This window comes from Aedes albopictus, chromosome 2 (genome assembly GCF_035046485.1).
Source record: "Aedes albopictus strain Foshan chromosome 2, AalbF5, whole genome shotgun sequence".
Classification (NCBI taxonomy): Eukaryota; Metazoa; Arthropoda; class Insecta; order Diptera; family Culicidae; genus Aedes; species Aedes albopictus.
The window spans coordinates 56,301,495-56,328,114 of NC_085137.1; the positions used below are offsets into that span (position 1 = coordinate 56,301,495).

General features: G+C 39.3%; 1 protein-coding gene across 2 annotated transcripts in view; it reads left to right on the plus strand.

Annotated features, from left to right (window-relative positions):
* The window catches only part of LOC115265573 (EGFR adapter protein), a 909,498-nt gene that overhangs the window by 395,222 nt on the left and 487,656 nt on the right, over positions 1-26,620 (plus strand). For both annotated transcript variants that reach the window (XM_029871207.2, XM_062849707.1), the window contains one exon: positions 15,068-16,129. In XM_029871207.2, the coding sequence (XP_029727067.1) occupies positions 15,827-16,129 (303 nt within the window). In that variant the 5' untranslated portion in view covers positions 15,068-15,826. The remainder of the gene's footprint in view (positions 1-15,067; positions 16,130-26,620) is intronic.

Sequence of the window (26,620 nt, forward strand, 5' to 3'; positions counted from 1 at the left end):
TCATCGCAGTGATGGAGATAACTTGAGTTGCACCTTTTTGAAGTTGTTTGTCGTTGTTCTTACAGTTGTAAAACCTTAGTCAAAAGTAGATAAAATTCAAAGTCGGAATGATTCCACAACAGAAATCAAATCCCAAACCAACTTTTCCAAACTCACATTAAACCTATCATTTTCTCGAACGGCACTTTTCACGAATGGTCGCAGCTCGACGAGCCGTGACTGTCGCTTGCTGTTCCGTTTTGCCGGTCCCGGAAACTTTCACTTTCTTCCGTCGTCTTTTGGAGTTTCCTTCTTCGCTGTTGCTTTGTGTGGGGATGGTGAATCATAGCAAATGATACCCCACCATCATGGAGTGCCGCCGACCGACGAGCAGACTTGGGGTTAAAGCAGAGGATAACTGTCGTCGTTGTCGTCGACGACGATGTCTACCTACTTCTGTATGCCTTCGTTGATGTTTATTTCCCTGGCTGGGTCCTATGTCCCTATAGCTGCTCGATGTATGTGCAAATCTGGCAGGCGGACTTCAAGCTTTGGCTGCTTAACATCCATCGTTGTCCTATGGTCGTCCTCGTTTGTCGACTCTATCGTAATCGTTCTCGTGGTTAGCTAGCTCGACTGCACTCAGCAGAAACCTAGTAATAGGTATACCTATCTGTTCCTCACTAGACGAAATGCTAAACTGCTCGGTACGCTACCACGGTCTGAAATGGATTCGTTCATTGACGTGAAGTCGGGAGAACTTTTTTATTCCTGTATTTCGCTCATCGCCCATTTGTAGGTAAGTAATAAAATTGATTAAACCGAGACCGAGATAGAAGTTGTATGTCTCCGTGGCTGCGGTCGTCTTGGGTTATCTGCGTTATGTGCCTGGCGAGACGGAGCAAATCGGTTTCGTTTGATTGCGATTAGGATTGAGACAAATAGGATGCACTGAGTCGAGGTGAGATCATTAGACGTGTGTGATGATTTTCACATGAGTTGCTGGGTATAGGGAGTGTGTTTTTAACATTGAACAGGGGTGGTCTGTTTGAGCTTTTCTTTGTGAGTTTTCAAAATTATGTTAATTCGAGATGGTTTTGAGATTGCATCCACTGGAGAAGAAAAATATAAGAGGGTTGACTCATTGGTTCTGAAGTATGTCAATGAGTCCGTGATCGGTAAGGCAACAAGTGCGTTCTGGTTATGCTCCAAAACTATTGGCAGGAAGTGGGGCTTGAAACCAAAAATGATAATGTGGATTTATACTGCTTCGTTTGTCTGGTGGCCAAAAACAAAAGAGGCTACCACGCAATCAAAGCTTGCGAAAATTCAACATCTTGCGTCCATTGCTGTTACAGGAGCGATGCGAAGCACTCCATCAAAAGCTTTAGTTGCGATTCTCAATCTGCTACCTTTGCACGAGTACGTGCAATTAGAAGCAGAAAAGGAATTGCTGAGACTTGAACGAGTTGAAAATTTCATGCCAGGTGATCTTGTAGGTCACCTGAGCATTTCACAATACTTCCAAAATAGGCCAGTAATGAAAATGATTAAAGACTGGATGAAACCTGTGGAGAACCATGATGTTCCTTACAAGTTGCACGAAACAACTCGTGCAGATTGGGAAGTCGAAGGTCCCACTGTTCGTCAAGGATCAATCAAATTCTATACAGATGGCTCAAAAGTTGGAATTAAAACGGGAGCAGGAATATACGGCCCTGGAATAAAAATTTCAGTGGCGATGGGACACTATCCTACGGTGTTTCATGCAGAGATTCTTGCTATTTTGAAATGCGCAAATATCTGCCTTGAGAGAAAATACAGATATGCAAATATTTGTATTTTCTCAGATAGCCAAGCTGCACTAAAAGCATTGTGCGCTTACAAATGTACTTCAAAGCCTGTCTGGGAATGTATTTTTTCACTGCGCCGGCTGTGGCAAGGGAATTCAGTAAACTTATACTAGGTTCCAGGTCACTGTGGCATTGAAGGGAATGAAATGGCAGACGAGCTTGCTAAAAGTGGTTCCAATTTACAGTTTGCTGGCCCAGAACCATTCTGTGGTATATCAAACTGTACAATTAAAATGGATCTGAAACGCTGGGCTGAGCAGAGGGTGATATCCAATTGGATGGATGTCAAAAATTGCAATCAGTCAAAACGATTTATAACACCAAATGCTTATAAAACCAAAAAGCTCCTAGAGCTCAACAAGAGAGCTCTATGTACATACACTGACCTAGTAACTGGACACTGCCCGAGCAGGTATCACTTGAAAAATATTGGCCATATTCAGAGTGATATCTGTCGTTTCTGTAATACGGAACGTGAAGCCTCGGAGCATCTGCTTTGCAGTTGTGGTGCTTTATACATGCGCAGGCAAAGATTTCTAAATAGTGGTTGCTTGCAACCCAGTGAGGTCTGGTCTGCAAAACCTGGGAAGGTCTTGGAGTTTATCAATTCCATTGCACCTGACTGGGAGACAACGCGTCGTGGCAGTAGCTGATTACTTGATACATGGTAATTAGCTGGCTAGATGCGAATATCAAAATGGGACATGCAACAAAAGTTCAGCCTATTGGACGCAGTGGCTTAATTTCCCCAACAGGGGAGGAAAAAATAATGTCATTGCCTAAGATCTTGACGGTCTTGGAAATTACTCGACTCTTCACGAAAGTTCTTCGAGATCTACCTGCAGCAGATCTTTTGCGAGTTCCTCCTGGAATTTATCGCAAAATTTTATCAAATGTTCTTCTTCAAATACATTAAGAGGCTTCTCAGGAAAATCACATGAGAGTTATTTGTTTGAATTTTAAATGGCCTAGAAAATCACTTCAGGAGTTCTTCTGGACGAGTAATTTCTTTAGGAGTTATTGGACAAATTGCATCAGGACAAACTAAGTCTTTCAAATATAATTTTGAGAAATTACTTCAGAAGTTTCCTCCAGGTCGTTTTGAAATTTTCCTAGCAATTTAAGAAATACTTCAGGAATTTATTTCACTTGGATTTTCTTGAAATACTCCAGCAGTTACTCGGCGAATTTCTCAAGGAATTTTTGCAGGGTATTCTTTCAAGAAATTCTTCGGTATATATTTTTTTTGCAGAAGCTCTCCGACAAATTTCTATTCGAAATCTTTGGAAAATTTCTAATTTCGTCTGGAAATGGCTTAAAGAGTAGTCCGAGAAAACCATAGCTAAAAAACTACTTGGAAAGTCTGCCTTTTTAATTTTTTTTTTAATTTATACAGGGTGTTAGGTTCGTGTGTGCAAGCTTTTTAAAGGGTGATAGAGGACTATAAATGGTGAAAAAAATTGTTTTGCGCATATGGTCAAATCTGAACCGTTACGTAGTTATTGAACTTTCCATGTTTTTGATTATTATTGCCTTAACTGGCTCTACCTTTAAAATGGTCAAACTTATAGAAGTTTTTTTCACCCTTATTCGAAAGATTATTGAATTTTCTATCAAATGGCATCTTTGAATCGATTGGTTTAGTTAAATTACTAAGTTTTCTAGAGCAAATAGCTCAAAAGTAGTTTCAGGGGAGTTACTCCAGTAGAAGTTTGACTGGCTAATACGAGGAGTTCCATTAAACGTCCAGAGGGAAATTTATGCGTTAGTTTCTCAGAAAATTCGTGAAACTGTTTTCGTAAAAATTCGTAAACTGAGTTTTAAAAAATGGATTGTAGTTTTTGGCATATATTAGTAATTCTCGCTTAATAACGAATCTCGCTAGCTGATTGAAATCTCCAAACATATGTATGGTTGTTTCAAAAGCCAATATTTTTAGCAACAGACATACGCAACAACGTTATTTGGATAAATGTCCCAAAAAAATAAAAAAAAGTTCAGAAACTCATTCAAGGATGCCTTTGAATATGTCTCCGAGGATTCACCCTGGAATTCCTTTATGAATTGCTTCAAAAACTTTCCAGGAATTGCTTCAGAAATTCCTCCAGAGTTCTATTCTAAAATTCATCATGGGGATCGTTTGAATATTTAGAGACTCGTAACAAGCACTTGATAGAGCGTGGTTACTGGTTGTGCAGTATTTGCCGAACGATCTTTCTGTACGAGTAGTGTAGGTTTGTACCGCTATCTGTTCGGTCGCCTTTTGTTGAAATTCTGCGGTGTTAAATAATAGTAAGTCAACCCAGAATGTTCAACTTCATTACGACGGTCTGTGAAGAAAATTTCCAAATCAAATCATCATGGTACAAATTATTTCAGAAAATGTTCCATGTGTTCCTAGAGAAGTATCATAAAGAATTCTTTTGCGAAAGCTGGCATGAATCGCTTCACCACTTCCTTCATGATTTCAGAGATTGTTTGAGAAATTTACCCAGGAATTGCTACAGAAATTCCTCTGAATATTTATTCAAAAATTTCTCTAGCCATTCGTTTGAAGAGTTTATTGGAGATTCCGTTAGAAAAACTACCAAAAATTTCTTCGGAAACTCTTTTAAAAAATCTTTTTGAAATCTTTCTAAAAATTCTTTCTTATTCTTTCGGAAATTTGTCCAAATATTTGGACAAAAATTCCCTAATGGATTCTTTCGAAAAATCTTTAATGAATTCATTCGGAAATTTTCTTCAAGGATTTGTTTAGAAACTCTTGCAATTCTAAAAAAACAACGAATTCTTTCAAAGCATCTGGCATGATCTACTTCTGAAATTCATCCACTTTTGAACAGAAATCCCTCCAGGAATTCTTTTGAAAAATCGTTCAGAGACTTCTTCAGAAACTTCTTTAGACATTTATTCATAAATTTATCGAGAGATTCCTTTAATGAAACTTTCAGAGATGCCTTGAGAAACTGTTCTTGAATTTTTCAGGAAATGTTTCAAAGGTTCTTCTAAAAATTTTGCTGAGGTTACTTTGGAAATTCTTCCAATGATTTCACCAGAAATTCCCACAACAACTTCCAATTTCTTAATTTGTAGAGAAATTGGAAGTTGTTGAGGGATTCCTCCAGAAATTTCACAAAGAGTTGTGTAAGGTAGTCGTATATGAGTTTCTGCAGAATTTCCTCCACGAAGTTTAAGTTTTCTGAAAATCCTTCCAAATCTTATCCGGGGTTTGCTTTAGAAATTGTCACAGGTATTTTGTTTGAACATCTGAATTTTTGTCAGAAAATCTTCCTAAGATATCTTTCTTAGAGAATCTGAAAAAAAAATGTGAGATCCATTCGGATTTTTTTTGCAGGGATTGTTATAGGAACCCCCTTACATCTTCACATTTTTTTTCGAGGAATTCTTTCAGGAAATTTCCTATGGTTTTTGTTATAAATTCGACTAATAATGTTTTCAGAAAATCGCAGATTTTGATCCAGAGATTTCTTAACAAGTTTCTCCGATGAATACATTGAAAAACTTCCTCACATTTTTCTATAATTTCATTATGGACTCTTTCTGAAACCTATCCTTGGATTCATTTAAAAAAAACCTTTCATGAGTTCCTGAAAAAATCTCCCAGGGAGTGTTAAGGAAACTCTTTCGGGGACTTTTTTGGAAACTCCTCGTAGATTTAGATACATAAAATCCAGAAAATCGTAAAGAAAATCACAAAATCTTCTAGGGATCCCTTTAGACTTTGGAATGCCCTCCGGAAATTTCTTCAAGAACTCTCATTTTAAAGTCTTGCACGGATAGTTTCCAAAAATGTTACATGGATTTCTTTAGAAAATATGTACTTCAAAAATTTCTTTAAAAAAATCTTGCGTGGATTGTTTTAGGCATTGACGAATTTCCTATTTTTTTTCCATAGAGATTCCTTCGAAGGTTTTTGCAAAGCCTTCATCTAGAAAACCTTCCATGAACTGTCTCAAAATTTGGTTATGCATTTTTTTAGGAAAATGATTCACGGATACATTATAAATCAGAATTCAGAACTCCTTAAAAAAATTCGCAGACGCTTTCTTAAGAATTTGCTTTAGGAATTGCTTTAGAAATTCTATAAAAAATACTAAGGGAACTCGCAATATTTTTTTACCATCCTTTAGGTATTCCTTCAAGACGTATCCCTTCCAAAAATTGCTCCAAGGATTCCGTGAGACAGTCTTAGAAAATCCTCCAAGGATGCCTTCATTCCTTTTTTGCAGATTCTTTCAGAATTTCTTGAAAGAATTCTATCGGAAAGGCTGGAAGATATTCTTGTGGAGAATCGAGCAGAAACTCACACAGAGATTTCATCAGTAATTCCGGTGGGTATATTTTCTCATAAATTCCAGGATTTACCTCTAGGCATTTCTCTATGGATTCCTCCGGGAATTTATTGAAAAAAAAATGTTATGGATTATTATTAGGGGATTTCTCCAGGGCTCTTGTTCCAAAAATATCTCGATAGATTTTCTTACGCATTCCACCAGGGGTTTCCAGGTGTTTCTTCAGGTATTGCTCCTGAATTTTTTTCAGAAAATCCATCTATGGATTTGTAAAACAATCCTGTTTTGTCAGAAAATCTTGCATTTTTTTAAATTCCTTCTGAAATTTCTTCAGCGATATTTTTGGCAAAAAAGGGGCTGTTCATAAACTACGTAGACCAAATTTTGGCTATCTCAGACCGCCTCCCTCCTCGTAGACTTTCGTCCATACAAAAAATTTAAATTTGTATGGAGCGTAGACTTTGCACTCCACTCCTTCTTGTATCAACCGGATGGTTAGCAAACACCAACTTCGCAGGGTTGTTGTCCGGCATTCTTGCAACTTGCCCTGCCCACCGTATACGTCCAGCTGTAGCCACTTTCAGGATGATGGGTTCACCGTAGAGTGCAGCGAGCTCATTGTTCATCCTTCTCCGCCACACACCGTTCTCCTGCACGCCGCCGAAGATCGTCCTCAGCACGCGTCGAACGAAAACTCAGAGTGCTTGCACCACTACCAGTCTTATTAGCGTTTTGTACATGGTACATTTGGTACGGGGGTGAATCTTTTTGGACCGCAGTTTCTTCTGGAGCCCGTAGTTGGCAAGACTTCCACTGATGATGCGCCTTCGTATTTAACGGCTCACGTTATTGTCAGCCGTTAGCAAGAAACCGACCCAAGCAACACACATGTTATATAAAAGTTACGACAGCGCAAGTTTTGGTTGTATAGAAGTTTATTTTACGTTATTTCAACACAATGTTAAAATTACGTCAAATAAACTTCTATACAACCAAAACTTGCGCTGTCGTAACTCTATTATAACATGTGTGTTGCTTGGGGAGGTAGACGAATTCCTTTACCACCTCGAAAATATTCCCGTCTATCGTAACATCGCTGCCAAGGCTTGGCCAGTCTCGCTCAGTCCCACCTACCAGCATGCACCAGCCGCATTCTGCCACCGTTACAAATGTTCTAGCAATAATATCCAAACCATCCGCATAACAGACAAGCAGAACCATTACCTGTTCTGTGGCTTAGTTGGTTAAAGCGCCGGTCTAGCGAATACGGAGTCGTGGGTTCGAATCCCACCAGAACGCGATTTTTTTCACAAATTTCATCTCTCAATTTGCCAATTAGCAACATTTCGTGCCTTCTAATTACAAGTTTTTCCAGTATGTTTCAGACATACCAGCTAACCTGGTAAAATGCCAGTAAAATGGGCAATATGTATCATTGTACCCTTGCTTGCGTCACTTGGCGCAGTTCGGTCGTCCGAGCGTCCGACCGTGCCGAGCTCTCGACGCATACTAATTAGACACCAGCAAAACAAACTGCCTGGTGGCTAGGTATGCGGAGTGCGAGAGTAAGTCTCGGCTTCATATAAATAACTCGCTCGCACTTGTAAGTAGTGGGCACAAACAGGAGTGTGTTGTGGATTGGCATCTAAGTCGAAAAGAGAGATGAGTTTGTGAAATAGGAGTGTTCATGGTGCGGCTTCGGAGTCAGTTTGGCTTTCTATTCCGCAGAACCATTACCTGTTCTGTGGCTTAGTTGGTTAAAGCGCCGGTCTAGCGAATACGGAGTCGTGGGTTCGAATCCCACCAGAACGCGATTTTTTTCACAAATTTCATCTCTCAATTTGCCAATTAGCAACATTTCGTGCCTTCTAATTACAAGTTTTTCCAGTATGTGTGCTGTTCTAGTATGAAGGAAAACTTGAACCAAATTGTGAAACATTCGATGCAGGAGAGTAGGGGTGAGAGGGATTGTAGGATATGAGATTGGGAACAGAATAAAAAAATATAAAAAGCGAAAAATGAATTTACTTATTAATCGATACTTAAAAAAAGAGACATCCCCATTTCTATATGGCGAGATCGCCCATTGCTTCACAGTGAAAGCGACTGTCAGAAACGAACAAGAAAAAACGATGCCAACGTGCTACAGAGCATCACGAAAACGGACCGCAAACCAGTTGATAGACTGAAGCTGAAAACGACGGACGGAGTCAGGAGCACCAGGACTGATTGGTGCGATTGGTTCGGCACTCTGCCAGTCGGGGAGCGCCGAAAGTGAAATTGATCGGCAGTGCGAGGATTTGTAGATTCCTCACTGCAGTTACAGAGCTGTGGACAAGTGTCAGGGTTGGTAGCTTTGGTCACGACAATGCGGTGCCTCGATCTGTGACGAAATGATGGTTGAATGTGATGGATGTACGAGGTGTTTTCACATCCGATGCGTGGGTATCCAGTCAAGTAAACTACCCAAAAATTGGTACTGCTACAGCGAGGCCTGTCAGGAGAAAGCCCTGGAGTATCAAAAACGGAAGAAGCAGACTCGCAGTCGGAAGCAAACCGAAGAGTCTGACAAAGCCAGCGTCAACTCTCGCTCGGGGGCATCTATCGTTGAAACCAGAGTCAGAGCGCTAGAAGATCGTCAAAAGCGGCATTTGGAAGAGCTGGAAGTGGAAATGCAGCTGCGGAAGAAGGAGCAGGAGATGCAGCGGGCGTTCGAAAAGAAGAAGATGGAGATGGAGCTACAAATGAGTGCAGAGGAAGAAGAAGAAAAAGGTGCTTGGCAGGCGAAGATGCTCCAGAAGAAGAGAGGCCAAATCCAGTGGATGAAAGTGAACCGGGAGTCGTTCGAGAAGCAGATGGCGGACTTGGACAAGGAGTTAGCGGGGCTCTCGGGCGGCAAGGTGCTAAAGCCAGCGTCGAAAAGCTTTTCGGATGTTATGTTTGTGAGTCCATCCGGCAAATCCAACCAAAACGCGATGAAGCTGATGAAAGCGAACATCATGGAGTCCGAGGAAGACGACGAAGGTACCGAGGGCGAAAACTGCGAAAATTCGGATCGGCACAGCCAGAGTTCCGATTCGTCTATGGGGGAAAAGGTCAGGAAAAATGTGTCGTTGAGAAACTGGAAGCAGGTCAACAGTGGAAGCCAAAACGGGCTGGGACAACAGCAGCCCAGATCGACAAAGGCACAGCTCGCTGCCAGGCAGGGGCTAACGTACAAGCTCCCCAAATTTTCGGGCAAACCAGCACAGTGGCCACTGTTTTACGCCGCCTACAAAGCATCTAACGCAACATGTGGCTACATGAACCATGAAAATCTGATGCGGCTGCAGGAAGCGCTCGAAGGAGATGCTCTCGAGTTGGTGAGCGGACAGCTTCTTCTTCCCGAAACAATCCCAAGGGTTATCGAGAAGCTGCGTCGCCATTACGGCCGTCCTGAGCAGCTTCTTGAAAGCCTGCTGGACAAAATCAATCGACTAGATCCTCCTCAACCGGACAGCCTGAAGAGTTTAATCCCATTCGGAAACACGGTGGAACAACTCTGCGACCATATGGAGGCGGCGGATATGCGGCAGCATCTCGTGAACCCGTTGCTGATCAAGTCGCTGGTCGCAAAGCTACCGGATCGTGAAAAGCGCGAGTGGGTCCACTACCGTAGAAGACGTGGCGAAGTAACTTTGCGAACACTTACGGACTTCCTGATGGATATAGTAGCAGATGCTTGCGAAGCCAATGTCGACATGGAGTTTGAGCAGCTACACCAATCCATCACAATTCCTCAACCAGAGGAAAGTGAGGAGCACGCCGGACTATACTGTCACAGCGTGACCACCAATTCAGCAGCAAATATCAGCAAGGAGAATACCCACCGCAGAGAATTCCACAACTCGTCAACGCATCCGGTCGAAAATACGTTAAGTGCAAACGTCCATGCAAACTGCGCGGTCTTGTTCCGGATCGTTCCAGTACAGTTGCACTGTAAGGGAAAAACGACTCCAGTGTTGGCGTTCCTGGATGAAGGTGCTTCCGTCACGCTGATGGATCAAAAGCTCGCCGACCGTCTGGGCGCGGTCGGAGTACAAGAGCGATTGACCATCCGGTGGACAGGAGACGTTTCTAGAGTGGAGGATTCACGGCGGATGAGTCTGTGGACATCAAGTTCGAGTGCTAACGAAGGTGACAAAACGTTGCTGCACACTGTCCACACAGTCCAAAAACTGAAGCTACCGCACCAGAAGCTAGACTACGAGGAGATCGCTGCGCAGTATCCCCACTTGCGAGGACTTCCTATAGAGTCCTACGAAGGTCAGCCACAACTGCTCATCGGTGCGAACAATATTCATTCGTTTGCTCCGATGGAAGCAAGGGTGGGAAATCCGATGGAACCGATCGCTGTTCGGACAAATCTTGGGTGGACAGTCTACGGCCCAAGATATTCGACCAGCGTGGCAGCCAGTAACTATCTGGGCTACCACCAGCAAATTATGAGTGTAGACCAGCATAAGCATCGCAAAAGCCATTATGCGACGGAAGATACAATGAGAGCACTCTCTCAGGAAGCAGATGAAGAGAAAGAACTCCAGCGAAGCCCGGAGCGCACCAACAAGCCGACCGGCGATTGCTTCGAAACTGAATTGCTCGGGAAAATAGATGACCTGTAAATTCCGGACAGTTATTCTAGGACACTGCCTACAAAAAAGCGCTTCGAGAAAAACCAGAAGCGATGTGGCAATTTCGCGGCTCCGCCAAAGCAGAGGTTGGTAATCGAGGGGACAACAACAAAGCGCGTGTCGGTACAGGAAGCATATCCTCGACGAGAAGAGCAGCCAAAAGCACAGAGATCAGGCATTTTGTCTGTATTGATGAACACGTTTAGCAGAAAGTGGAAGCACCAATCTGGAAGTTCACCAGAGAATATACAGCGACAATCCAAGTGCATCGATGAGCTAAATCCGCTCATGTTGGGTGACTCGGAATTCGTGATCAACTATGAAAATCGAAGGTCTTTAAATCGAGGAGTTGTGAAGGTAAACATCCAGAGCCCGGATGAAGGGATCCGACAGGCGCACGTGAGTACCGCTGATGATGCAGAATCGAAAAGTGGTAAACTTGACAGTCCCCGTCGAGATCCGAAATCCTTACGCTGTTCTGCACACCGTCCATCGTTGCTCTTATCAGTCTGGGCTGAGGGAGGAGGGTTCAAAACTTCAATTCTTGGGATTTGCGCTAACGTAAGAACCTCGACAACACTAATAAGACGCGACGGGAGACAGGACACACCACTTATTATTCTTACAACGTTAAAAAGGAGATAAAATTACCTTTTGAGTCGACCGGTTTCGGGCTCGTTGTTGCCCATCGACAGGACGATGTCGGACTGACTACGTAGATCACTAATACTACAATCCTACTATGTGCAGTAGTCGTCGGGAAGCTTTGTTTTTTACTGAATTCTCAGCTTGGTCAAGTGGGAAAGAGAGGATATAATTGGAGCAATGCATTTTGGAGCATAATAGAGTAGGTCATCGTTTATATGGAAAAATGAAAAATTCAATGGTATCCCATCAGATCAAAGCTTTTTTGATCCCATTTCAGGACCCAAATAAATGTGCAAAATTTGGGCACGATCGGGTATGTCTACGTTTTGCGCATCACGTTTGAAGTTTTTATGGGGTTTTACATAGGAAAACACACTTTTTTTGCATTTTTCTCATAACAAGCTCGATTTTTCTGAAACCGTGTAGTGAAAACATAGCCTAGGGTGCCCTGAAAAACTTTGTCGAAGACCGCGAAGTGATCTGATGCTTATAAAAAATATTATAGCGTTGGCATTGCTTGGCGAAACAGCATGATTTTGTTGCTATTGTTATTCTTTTACATGTTAAAACATAAACACATGCATGCGGTTCGTTGGTTATAACTATTTTTACAAGCATCGGATCGCTATGCGGTTTTCAACAAAGTTTTTCAGAACATCCTAGGCTATAATTTTACAGTATCGGTTAAAAAGTTTCAGACAAACTTTTTCAACTTATGACAAAAATGAAAAAAAGTATGTTTTCCCATACAAAATCACATACAAATTTCAATTGCAATGCGTAAAGTTTAGACGCAACCGATCGTGCTCAAATTTTACACAGATGCTCAGGACTCGAAACGGAACCAAAAAAGCTTTGATCTGAGAAAACGGTTCCCATGACCCACACTAAAATACATGGATACCCATGCGTTCAGTTGCGTGGCTTTTCGGACATTTTTAAGCAGTTTCGCTTGCTTCCAATCTGTAGTATGTCCTAGTGTTGTGGTGTGCATTGCCACACTAGAATCACAAGTTTGTTGTGTAAGTCTTTTTGTGTCATGCTCTAAAGAATATCAACGTACAAAAGAGATGTGTTTGAACTTTTATTTACCGCTCTTCCCTCACAATTCATTATATTTTTCGCTTTCGGGAGGCTATTGCTGCACGCCCGTAACTGCTGACATGGCATCCATCTCCGATGCTGCTCCTTCCGCCTTTGCCATGCTTGATGCCAGAGGGCATTTTCGCGAAACCCAGAATACGGGATCCGTAGTTTACAAAGTTTGCCTAGCGCGGGCGCCACACTGAAGCGTTTTCATCGTAACCGCGGACCGATTTTGCCCGATTGACATTGAGCAGCGATCGACTGATCTGTTGGACGATCTAAGGAAGACTAGCCCGATCCACAAACACGATACACATTCTTCGTAGACTCCCGAGGGTATACCAGAAGGGAATGAAACGAGAGTAGTTGCCTGGGATGAGTGTCCGCTTCTTCTCTTCGCTCTCGCATCGGTTCGTATGAGTGCTAGTCTCTTGTAGATCGCTTGAATCAAGTATCGATGATGTTGAATTCCGGTTCGGCCGCCCGAACTAAAGGCGCGATGCAGAGTGGATTGACCCGATTGCATTTCGGGCATGTATGGCGACGCGATTTCGAGCTGAATTTCGTAGTGTGCAAAGGTGTTTATGTCTTCATATCTGCGATTGTATCAGCAAATAGTTTGGATGATGGGAGCACATGGATATTTTTGCAGGGGTTTCCCCATCCGGCAGCACGGAACAGTATTTTTTTTAATATTTGTTCGAATAAAAAAAAATAAGTTCTTCTTTTTCGGTAAAACACATACTAACGTAACAAGTTCTTCCATGTTCTAATGCGTTCTTGTGTTCACGTAGACGAGTTTTGAATTTACGGCGTGTTTCCCCGATGCACACCGTTGGGCAGTTTTGGCACGGTATCTGGCAAACTCCGGATTTTTCGTCTGCTGGGACTCTGTCTTTTAGATTGCACAGCGCATCCTTCAAGGTATTGCTGCTCTTTTATACTGAAATCCGTGATGGTTGAGGGCTCTTTGGATTGGGTTGGTTAGTTTTGGATAGAAAAGGGAGACTAATCCTTTTAACATCCGCTTTTTCAGGCCTCAGTGTCGTGGCATTCCTCCTGTGTTTCTTTCTTTCGTGTTTTCTTAAAATTTTATCCACAAACTCCTTTTCGTACCCATTCAACTCAGCTTTGTGGATCCTGTTCCTTTCCTCGACAAAATCTTCTCTTTCCATGGGTATGTTGTAGAGACGATGGGCCATGGAGTGGAAAGCTGCTTTTTGCTGGGCTCTGAAGTGGTTGGAGTCCAATATTATGTACCGATCCGTTGAGGTTGGGTTTCGATATATTCAAAATTGACTGAGTTATAGTGGCAAACAGACGAATATAGAAGCCACCGCCCAAGTGGCGCGATACCCTACGAACAAACAAAATATGTGCAAAAATTGTATTTAAAAATAGGTGTGCCTTAAACATTGAAAGCAAGTAATAAATCATCGTTTTCACCAATTATGCAATTGTTTTTATTTTTCGTGCTGAAATTACTATTAATGAAATCCAGGGCTGATAAAAAGAACCGAGATTCGTTTGGTTTGACAGCTCTCGGTAATAATAAATTGAACCGAATGTTCGGTTGATCTGATTTTTTGACCGGGTTTGTTCGATAAATTTGACGTTTATATGACGTAGAACGTCTACCGAAAACTCGGTTGTAAAGTTTTGAACCGAGCAAGAAACCGAGCGTTCAGTTGATAAAAACTCGGTTGAAATTCAACCGAGTTTGGTTCTATTTTCTAAGTGTGTAGTAATCGAGCTCTGTCAAATGTCAACATTTCTGGAGAAATTCTATAAACATGATACTTTCAGAAATTGATGCTAACATTTAAAAAAAATGTGTCCGGTAGATTTTTTCATGAAATTTTTAGGAGGGTTATCCAAGAACATTCGCAAAAATAATAAAGATATTCACGCGGAGCTCCTTGGATGACATAACGCTTCCTGAAGAATTTATTGTAGAAATCAGTAGAATTTTTTTCAACTTTTAAAAGTAGAAAAGTGGGGATTTTATATAAATTATAGTTACAAAAAAGTTGATGATATTTTTTAGAATTCAGTTACAAAAATTATAAACAAACAGCGCTTCAATCCTTTGTTTATAATACGATAAAAATCGGGTTACCCTAACAAACTGTAAGAACAGTGTCCTTATTCCTGATTTGCTCCACCAGAAATGGCGAAAACTGCTGTCATCATTCATTTGCAAAAAGGAATCTGAACCGAGAGTTATTTTGTGTTTTAGTTTGATACGCTGTACGTACCGTACTGGACTTTCTATGAATTGCGTACACATCGGAATGATACATCACTACCAACCCGGTACTTTTTGTTCAAACGCCATCACCACCATGTCGTAACCACTGACTGCCATGTCACGGCGTCGACAGTGCCAAATTAAATATTTTGACTTTAAAATCCCCTCTCGATGTCCCATTCTATCAAATGTTTCAACCAGCTTTGCTGCATCAACTTCGTCTGCCCAGCTATTCATTCGCCTATCTGTGATTTATTCCATTTGCAGATTCCCATATTCCGGCGAACGAGCTCTCCAGCTCCTGTTGGTCATCATCGCATTGAATCTGATCCTGACTGACTGCGTCGTCATGAATACCAACCGAGGGCCGCCGACGATGATGACGACGACGACGACGACCCAGCCGCGGTGAGCAGTGCTAAATTTAATCCTGACGAATGAGTAACAAAAGCAGCCTCCCACCACCTCCATGTGAAAATCGCCACGCGAATCGCCACCAGCTGGCTGTACCGCACACCGCCCTGGCTATAACAGAAACGAATAAATTTTAAACAAAAGAGACCGGACCTACACACTACAGTTGGTCGGTCGGTTGGTCGTTTGCTCGCATGATAGTGAGTAATAAATTAATGAAGATAAAAGAGAAACGGGATTTAAGCACGGGGTGAACGAGTTAAAATAAAAAAAAGAATCCGACGACCCAGGGAGGTCACATCCTGAAGGCAGGCGACGGTCAAACCCACCCGAGCCGCCTTCCACAGCCACAGATGATCCTGCAGGACAAGCGAATTGAAAAATAGGAAAACCAAAGCGACAGGAAAATCGAAGTGAACATCATGCGACCTCAGTGAATCACTGGACAGCGAAGTGCACTGCTGGGACTCGGGACGTGTACCACCCTTCTTGTAGCGCAAAACAACAGTGTAAGTGAATTTAAGCACAGAAAAAAAAGTTCAGCCAGGGATTTTGAAAAGGATTGTGGAATACAATAAAAATAGAAAAAAAAATAGGCAACAGGGAAGTGAGATGCAGGAAGTTGAATATTTTAACGATACCTTGAGCGGAGGTTGTGGCCGCGTGGACGGGAGCGGCAGCAGCGACGGTGATTCAGGGCAAGAACAGCAACAAGCCGGCAACAAGAAGCATCATCCGCGGAAATGTAGCTACGATTTACTGGAACACCGCAAGTATAACAAATGCGATGAAAATGTAAATTACGCCGCAGATCCACTGCTGCTGTTCACTTCGCCGTCGTCTTCCTCCTCGGACGAGGATAACTCACCCACGGAAATGAACAACTGCATTAAGTTCGTGGAGAAACCGACTCTGGTGAGTAAGCGGGGTGGGAAATGGAAAAAAATGTGGTAGATTGTTTCTTTTTTATGTAGGCTAGCAACATTATGTTTACTTTGTGCGAGATAGATTGAAGGTACTTTATGCTGATGTCCGAGAGGATTAGTAGGTAATATGAAACTAAAACTATTTTGACATATTGAGTTCTGATTGAATGTGGCGTTTTATCGAAGTGAGGCAATGTTGAAAGTAATTGTATTCCAATCCTGGCCCAGTCTCATATGACTGGGGACAAGAAATAATTCACTAAAGTAATCTTGATTGATTTTTTTTTCAAATATACTATTGTGAGGTAATTTTTGTCCGGTTACGTCCGGTTTTATCGACTTTTGGTGACATCGAGGGTGGAGCTCCATGTTTGAGTTCCAATTGTGAGCAGCACCATGCACAAATTATATACCGCAGGCATCTATTGATGAAGACCTGCAGCCGTTGAGTGTTCTCCACTGATACACACCAAGTATCACTGGCGTATTTCAGCACAGATTTTACTTCAGACTCTAGTTTAATTTAAAAACATTTCACTAATACTTCACTTTTGCAAAAGAAAATAAAAAATGAATAACTCTTTTAAAGAAAAACTAGAAAGGACGAGCAAATTCCTTTTAATTCTACTACTGTGCTTATCTTCGGACAGATAGGCCTATTTCGTCTGTGACTTACAGACTTCTTCAGTGTCAAGTGCTCGACTGAAGAAAACCTCGCATTCGTTGTGGTATTTATACTAGGAGTGTATGTGTAGGTACGTGTGTGGGTAAAAGTGTAGGTATAAAAATGTAGGTATAAAAAATTGTAGGTACAAAATTGTAGGTACAGATTTGTAAAAAGGGGTGTATCTACCTGTTAGGAAACAGGGTGTCAATAAGATACCTAAAGCTAGGAAAATTCCTACTGATTTGGTAGGTAGTCAATTGGTGTTTGTTGTGTTATTTTTTCCTGCCGATTTGGTAGGTAGTCAATTTGTGTTTTGTGTATTGTGTAATGTTTTGTGTGTGTTAGGTAAAAATTTAAACAGCCACGTGTACCCATTGCCCTGATTCTTGTTAAGTAGTTTTTTATTGTTTTGTTTGTAAATTTCTAAACTTTCTGCAACATCAAGTTTCCATGGGTTTGTAATGTGTCGTAAGAGTTTAATATTTGAAGTATTCAAAAAATGTCCTTCATTGAAAATATGTTCAGCAACTTTAGATTTAAAATGATGAATGAGTCCCTTGTCTGTGTCTTTGTGTGCTTTTGATACTTCCGTTATGTGTTCTTTGAATCGTGTGTTGAGTGTGCGTTTTGTTTGTCCTATGTATATTTTGTCACAGTGATTACATGTTACTTTGTAAACACCAGATTTTGTTAAGTTGTCCAACGGGTCTTTCGTAGATCCTAAGAGAGTTTGAAGTTGGTTAGTTTTGCTTGTGAAAACTAATTCAAAACCAAACTTTCTGAGAATTGGTCGGAGTTTTTTGGTGTCACTGTTGTAGTTCACAGTTATCCGTTTAAGTGTAGGTTCTGTCCGTGTCAGTGTAGTCAAAGAACGTCTGTATTGTTGTTGTGTCTTTTTGTTGATGATCTGTTGTATTGTTTGTTTTGTGTAACCGTTCAACTGTGCTGTTTCGAAAATGTAATTAAGTTCTTTCGTTTTTCCTGTTTCACTAAGTGGAAGTGTCTGCATTCGGTGTATCATGTGATTGAAGGATGCAATTTTGTGTTGATGTGAGTGATTTGATGAATTTGGAATAGTGCGTTGAGTGTGTGTCGGTTTTCTGTAAATTTCGAAGGAAAGTGTTGATTCTTGTTTTACGATGAGTATGTCCAAAAATGGTAGTTGGTTGTTCTGTTCAATTTCACAAGTGAATTCGATGTTTTTGTGTGCATTATTGATATTGTTCAAGATTTCAGGTAAAAGATGTTTCTTAACAATGCTAAACACGTCGTCAACGTATCTCCACCAGACTTCAGGAAGCTGTTTGTTGTTTTCTAAGCGTTTTTCCAAATTTGCCATAAAAATTTCACTTAAAAATGGAGAAAGTGGATTGCCCATGGGGGCACCATTAAGTTGTTTGTAGGTTTCATTTCTGAACGAAAAATAATTTTCTTCCATACAAAGTTTGGTTAATTTGATGTATGTACGAACTTTCTTAATCCAATCTGAATCTGAATCTTCATACTGGTTCAGAAGCCAATCTTCTAGTAGGTTAATGGCCTCTTTAACTGGAATGCTTGGAAATAGTGATTTAACGTCGAATGAAACTAAAATTTCATCGTCGTTAACGGATAAATTCTGTACTAGTTCTGTGAATTGTTCGGAATTCTTGACAGATCTACTGTGAAATTTTTTAGGCATGTTTTGGAATTCTTGTACTAAATATTTGGCAATTTTGTGTGTAGGTGAACCAATGGCTGAAACAATCTCACGCATTTCATTTCCAGGTTTATGAACTTTGGGAAGTCCTTTTATTCTTGGCAATGAAGGGTTAGATTCTTTCAGGCTTTTAATGACGCTTCCTAAAACTGGTGTAGACTCTTTGAGAGTTTTGTCAACACGTCTTACTAATCCTGGAAGAGGATCAGTACGTTGTTTTCGGTAAGGTCCATTTTGAATCTTGTTATTCATTATTTCATCATAGTCCTCTTTGTTCATGATTACTGTTTTGTTTCCTTTGTCAGCTTTCAGATAGAAAACTGGTTTCTGGTTAAGTTCTTTGATTATTCGTTGTTCTTTCAGGTGTTCTTTGTTCAATTTGTTTTGTTGTGTGTTTTGAATAGTGTTAGCTGTTTGTGTTCTGATTTCTTGAATCTGTGGTGTCTGTAAATTGTTCGTGTTGATAGCTGTTTCAATGTCGATTATGGTTTGTGCTGAATCTGGTTTAGAGTGTACTGCGTAGTTAAGACCTTTGTTGAGAAGGGTCAACTGTTCTTCCGTAAACTGTTCGGAAGAGCGATTGACCACTAACCCAGTTAGTTCTTGTGTTGTGTTTTGTGGTTGTGTAGAAGAACATGTAAACTTCGGATTTTGCATCTTTAATGCTTTAAGTTTTTTATCTAGTAATTTCCTTTTTCTTTCTGATTCACAAAATTCTGCAACTTTTACTTTTGTTAGAAAATTAGGGAAAGATTCAGGATAATCTTTCGCTAACTTTAAATGGAGAGAATAACATTCCAAAGTTTTCATGTTGTTCTTGCTGTGTAGTTTTTTGATGCTTTCTTTGATGAGTGTTTGTTCAAGTGTCTTTACTATTTTGGGGTTTGTGGCTGTTTAAACTTTTACCTTGTGACTTACGGGAGTAAGCCTGTACTTTATACACTTCTTGAGAAACGCGATATCCTTGTGTAATCCTGCGATGGTCTTCTTCAACTCGATGAACTTATTCGGCTCTGACTTTGGCTTGGTTGCCATCTTCACTTTACTATTACTTTAGAGCTTTTAGTAGAACTTGTTACTTCAGACTCTAGTTTAATTTAAAAACATTTCACTAATACTTCACTTTTGCAAAAGAAAATAAAAAATGAATAACTCTTTTAAAGAAAAACTAGAAAGGACGAGCAAATTCCTTTTAATTCTACTACTGTGCTTATCTTCGGACAGATAGGCCTATTTCGTCTGTGACTTACAGACTTCTTCAGTGTCAAGTGCTCGACTGAAGAAAACCTCGCATTCGTTGTGGTATTTATACTAGGAGTGTATGTGTAGGTACGTGTGTGGGTAAAAGTGTAGGTATAAAAATGTAGGTATAAAAAATTGTAGGTACAAAATTGTAGGTACAGATTTGTAAAAAGGGGTGTATCTACCTGTTAGGAAACAGGGTGTCAATAAGATACCTAAAGCTAGGAAAATTCCTACTGATTTGGTAGGTAGTCAATTGGTGTTTGTTGTGTTATTTTTTCCTGCCGATTTGGTAGGTAGTCAATTTGTGTTTTGTGTATTGTGTAATGTTTTGTGTGTGTTAGGTAAAAATTTAAACAGCCACGTGTACCCATTGCCCTGATCCTTGTTAAGTAGTTTTTTATTGTTTTGTTTGTAAATTTCTAAACTTTCTGCAACATCAAGTTTCCATGGGTTTGTAATGTGTCGTAAGAGTTTAATATTTGAAGTATTCAAAAAATGTCCTTCATTGAAAATATGTTCAGCAACTTTAGATTTAAAATGATGAATGAGTCCCTTGTCTGTGTCTTTGTGTGCTTTTGATACTTCCGTTATGTGTTCTTTGAATCGTGTGTTGAGTGTGCGTTTTGTTTGTCCTATGTATATTTTGTCACAGTGATTACATGTTACTTTGTAAACACCAGATTTTGTTAAGTTGTCCAACGGGTCTTTCGTAGATCCTAAGAGAGTTTGAAGTTGGTTAGTTTTGCTTGTGAAAACTAATTCAAAACCAAACTTTCTGAGAATTGGTCGGAGTTTTTTGGTGTCACTGTTGTAGTTCACAGTTATCCGTTTAAGTGTAGGTTCTGTCCGTGTCAGTGTAGTCAAAGAACGTCTGTATTGTTGTTGTGTCTTTTTGTTGATGATCTGTTGTATTGTTCGTTTTGTGTAACCGTTCAACTGTGCTGTTTCGAAAATGTAATTAAGTTCTTTCGTTTTTCCTGTTTCACTAAGTGGAAGTGTCTGCATTCGGTGTATCATGTGATTGAAGGATGCAATTTTGTGTTGATGTGAGTGATTTGATGAATTTGGAATAGTGCGTTGAGTGTGTGTCGGTTTTCTGTAAATTTCGAAGGAAAGTGTTGATTCTTGTTTTACGATGAGTATGTCCAAAAATGGTAGTTGGTTGTTCTGTTCAATTTCACAAGTGAATTCGATGTTTTTGTGTGCATTATTGATATTGTTCAAGATTTCAGGTAAAAGATGTTTCTTAACAATGCTAAACACGTCGTCAACGTATCTCCACCAGACTTCAGGAAGCTGTTTGTTGTTTTCTAAGCGTTTTTCCAAATTTGCCATAAAAATTTCACTTAAAAATGGAGAAAGTGGATTGCCCATGGGGGCACCATTAAGTTCATTGCCAAGAATAAAAGGACTTCCCAAAGTTCATAAACCTGGAAATGAAATGCGTGAGATTGTTTCAGCCATTGGTTCACCTACACACAAAATTGCCAAATATTTAGTACAAGAATTCCAAAACATGCCTAAAAAATTTCACAGTAGATCTGTCAAGAATTCCGAACAATTCACAGAACTAGTACAGAATTTATCCGTTAACGACGATGAAATTTTAGTTTCATTCGACGTTAAATCACTATTTCCAAGCATTCCAGTTAAAGAGGCCATTAACCTACTAGAAGATTGGCTTCTGAACCAATATGAAGATTCAGATTCAGATTGGATTAAGAAAGTTCGTACATACATCAAATTAACCAAACTTTGTATGGAAGAAAATTATTTTTCGTTCAGAAATGAAACCTACAAACAACTTAATGGTGCCCCCATAGGCAATCCACTTTCTCCATTTTTAAGTGAAATTTTTATGGCAAATTTGGAAAAACGCTTAGAAAACAACAAACAGCTTCCTGAAGTCTGGTGGAGATACGTTGACGACGTGTTTAGCATTGTTAAGAAACATCTTTTACCTGAAATCTTGAACAATATCAATAATGCACACAAAAACATCGAATTCACTTGTGAAATTGAACAGAACAACCAACTACCATTTTTGGACATACTCATCGTAAAACAAGAATCAACACTTTCCTTCGAAATTTACAGAAAACCGACACACACTCAACGCACTATTCCAAATTCATCAAATCACTCACATCAACACAAAATTGCATCCTTCAATCACATGATACACCGAATGCAGACACTTCCACTTAGTGAAACAGGAAAAACGAAAGAACTTAATTACATTTTCGAAACAGCACAGTTGAACGGTTACACAAAACAAACAATACAACAGATCATCAACAAAAAGACACAACAACAATACAGACGTTCTTTGACTACACTGACACGGACAGAACCTACACTTAAACGGATAACTGTGAACTACAACAGTGACACCAAAAAACTCCGACCAATTCTCAGAAAGTTTGGTTTTGAATTAGTTTTCACAAGCAAAACTAACCAACTTCAAACTCTCTTAGGATCTACGAAAGACCCGTTGGACAACTTAACAAAATCTGGTGTTTACAAAGTAACATGTAATCACTGTGACAAAATATACATAGGACAAACAAAACGCACACTCAACACACGATTCAAAGAACACATAACGGAAGTATCAAAAGCACACAAAGACACAGACAAGGGACTCATTCATCATTTTAAATCTAAAGTTGCTGAACATATTTTCAATGAAGGACATTTTTTGAATACTTCAAATATTAAACTCTTACGACACATTACAAACCCATGGAAACTTGATGTTGCAGAAAGTTTAGAAATTTACAAACAAAACAATAAAAAACTACTTAACAAGGATCAGGGCAATGGGTACACGTGGCTGTTTAAATTTTTACCTAACACACACAAAACATTACACAATACACAAAACACAAATTGACTACCTACCAAATCGGCAGGAAAAAATAACACAACAAACACCAATTGACTACCTACCAAATCAGTAGGAATTTTCCTAGCTTTAGGTATCTTATTGACACCCTGTTTCCTAACAGGTAGATACACCCCTTTTTACAAATCTGTACCTACAATTTTGTACCTACAATTTTTTATACCTACATTTTTATACCTACACTTTTACCCACACACGTACCTACACATACACTCCTAGTATAAATACCACAACGAATGCGAGGTTTTCTTCAGTCGAGCACTTGACACTGAAGAAGTCTGTAAGTCACAGACGAAATAGGCCTATCTGTCCGAAGATAAGCACAGTAGTAGAATTAAAAGGAATTTGCTCGTCCTTTCTAGTTTTTCTTTAAAAGAGTTATTCATTTTTTATTTTCTTTTGCAAAAATGAAGTATTAGTGAAATGTTTTTAAATTAAACTAGAGTCTGAAGTAACAAGTTCTACTAAAAGCTCTAAAGTAATAGTAAAGTGACAGATTTTACGTTAGAGCTGAAAATTCGGTTTATGGTGACTGTTTTTCCACACGTTTCTAAAACTCGCAAAGACAGTTCACGACTTTTCAAATCGTGCACCGATGTCAATCATGATATTTGCGGTTTTCTCGCCTTCGTCGTCTAGGGAGTCCGGCCATGCTTGCTTGTTCCGTCTACAAGAGCGCTTCACTTTCTTCTCGAGAGCCGAATAGCGCTAACGGGGTACGGCATTGGCTTCTCGTATTTTCGAACCTCTGGCTTCTTCCATGAGTCATCTGTGATCCACTGCTTTCTTTGAGAGCTCAAGAAAATTATTCTCGCCGGAGGCGATGAAGTCGTTCTGCATGCCCGAGCAGAGGAAAATATCAAAATAATAACAACGGAATCACAAAACCTGTTTTTATATCTCGGTTTGTTATTATTAACTTATTAAGTCATCACCGTTCCATAACATGTTCTGTTGGGCAATCTTATTTTGTTATGATCGTGCTCTTGGTATATTTTCTTTAAACTACAATTCAATAACATGTTTTGTTGTAGCACAAGTACAGTTATTATTGTGTCATTGAGACTGTACAAATATTTGATCATTAATATTACAACATAACTAGCTTTGCAATCAGAACTACACCATTCGAGATTTTCGTTGTACACAGCATTCCGTGAGGAACTGTAAGAGAAAATATTATTTTGTCATCAGTTCCTCTTCTTACTGACATTACGTTTTAACTGTGACAGTGCCAACTTATCAGCCTTTTTGTTTTATAAGCATTTTGAAAAGTATACCTGTTTTTTTGTCCCAGTTTCAGTACGATATGAATACGAAAATAGAAAGTGTAATAGAGTGTTAGGCATTTTATGAAACATTTTGGATCAACTGGTGGAATTCAACAACGAACAACACATTTTCGACAAAAATGTAAAAAATAAGTCATCAAGAACTCCATTGATTATTTTTAGACATTTTATTTTTATTGACTTCACTGCATCGAGCCCACTTAGATTCACTTGGATAAATGTGTCAATAAATGAGGTAATAATGTAAATAAATGTTATAAACAATGAACCACCTAATAAAGGGTTTCAAAACGACGGTAGTTTTTCATCGTAAGTTGTTTGGAAAATAAACGAAAACTATTGTTTCTCTCTGTTTTCGATAATAAACCGTTTGCGACAACAATAGCGTCCCAATTATGAATGAAAAATTTAACAATAGATCCTATTGTTGCGTATCCCATTGAATGCATATGTGACTTTGGAGGAGTTCCTATCCGAATCAGAAAAAAAACGCAAATTTTGTTTTCGGATTGTTATCAATAACGTATTCATATCAAAATTTGTTATTGAAATATTTAAAAAAATCGCTATTATTAAGTTGTTATTGAAACTAACAAAACATGTTATTACACAGGTCTTCCAGGAACATTTTTTTGTTATAATTTTTGTTATTTTGCCGCTTATGACATACAAGTTTATAACAGGATGTGTTATGTAAATAACATGAAAATAACTCTTTCCGCTACTCAGTTATTTTTCCAAAATAACACATTTTATTATGCTGTTGCTATTCCCTTCTGCTCGGGTGGCGCTCCATAAATTTTCTGGGCTTCCACGTTTCGGAATATCCACTTCACGGTTCTCCAGGTCCCCAGATTCATTTTCCCCGCAGCATCTTTTTGTCGGCGTGTGTCGGCTGGTGCCCGATTTTCTCCTCCTGTTGATGGAGTCTAGCAATGCATGGCTGGATCTAGCCGATTAAGAGATGATGGTTGAACGCAATGTCCCCGATCAGAAAGGCATAACAAAAATGTAACAGAATTATATCAGCGGTTGATAGATATATCAACGTTTGTTATATTTAGATATATTTGACAAAAATGATTTGAAAACCTGATTTAATTATATCAGAATTATAACAAGGTCAGTTATAATACAAAAAAAATTTGATCATATTTATATGAACATTATAACAAACTCAGTTATAGTTTTGAAAATGCAGTTTATGTCAAATGAATATTTTACAGGTGGTGTTTGGTACGCAATTACGCCGCTGTGTGGTGCTACTGCGCTTGTGAAATACAGGATTTTTGACAAGTTCGAATCATGATTCAGACCTTTAAGAAAATTCAGGTTATTCATTAAATTTATTTATTGACATACTTGTATTTGGTCGGCGTTAAGTCAGAGAGGACCATGTGTCTTTAACCATATTTCTAGAAAAACGACTTTAAAGTTTGCAACTCTATAAGTTTTGAGTTTTTCAACAAATGTTCTTGAATTTTTGCCATAAACCTTAATAACTATTCATAAAAGCATCGCTCTGTATTGATCGTGAAAACATGTAAAATAAAGCTTGAAACCGAGAAATTGCTAAGTAATTGATTGTACTTAGTCCAGTCTGAGTGAACGATTTTTGGAAAATCTACAATCAACTACAGTTTGCACTCAAGTTTTCACATATTTGATGAAAAAATTATGCACAAGTAGGACAACAGTTAGTAGGAGTGGTGTATAATGTGAGCAGGAAGTTTGAAATTTGATGTTTCTGTCATTACCCTGATGATTACCATATACAATTTTTATGTTCAGTCAGAGTGGACCAAGTACAACAGTTCAATATCACGAAGGGTAGTCAATTATTGAGCTATTTAAGAGATCTTAACTTGAATATTTAATAGCCAACAACTTAAGATTCAGGGTTATCCTTTATTGGAAATTCAAAATCGATTTTTTGATTATCTAGGTTCAAATTCACTAACACAAATTGAAATTCAAACCTTAAATAAACAAATGTAGTATTTTTGACATGTTTGAATCATGATCCAAACTTTTAAGAAAGCTCAGATGGATATTTTCGCGCTAATATTCACTGTACTCCACATGATTGATAGAATGCAGTGAATATATTTTCATGGTCAATGTTTTGATTTACAGCGAGAAAACTGCTTTTTATTTTCCGAAAAATGATGACGGATGCTTAAGCCTTAAGAGGAAACAAACCATCATCGTTTAGGAAAAACTGAAAAGCAGTTTTCTCGCTGAAATCTCAATCAATGTTAATAAAAATTTATCACTGCACTCTGGCCACCATCTGGATAACAGTGAAATTATTTTCAATGACGATTTTGTGACTTAGAGGAAGAAAACTGCTTTTGAAAAATTGATGATTGTTGATGACTGAATGATGGGTATTTGAGCCTTAAGATCATCAGTATCTTAGTGATGATTTTAGGTCCTTAGCGAATGATTCTATATAAAGCATCGCACAGCAACGTAGTTAAAAAATATAAGAAATGAGTATCCCAGCAGTTGTCATTGTATGTGAGCCACACAGAGTACATATCTAGTAAAATTTAATGCCCAACGTATGCAATGATGTAACCCTCCTAATATGTTAGGCTTTTGCACCACGAAGGCGTAGCGTACGTTCAGCGTGCTTGTCTGGGTCATATTGACCCCAACTTCCT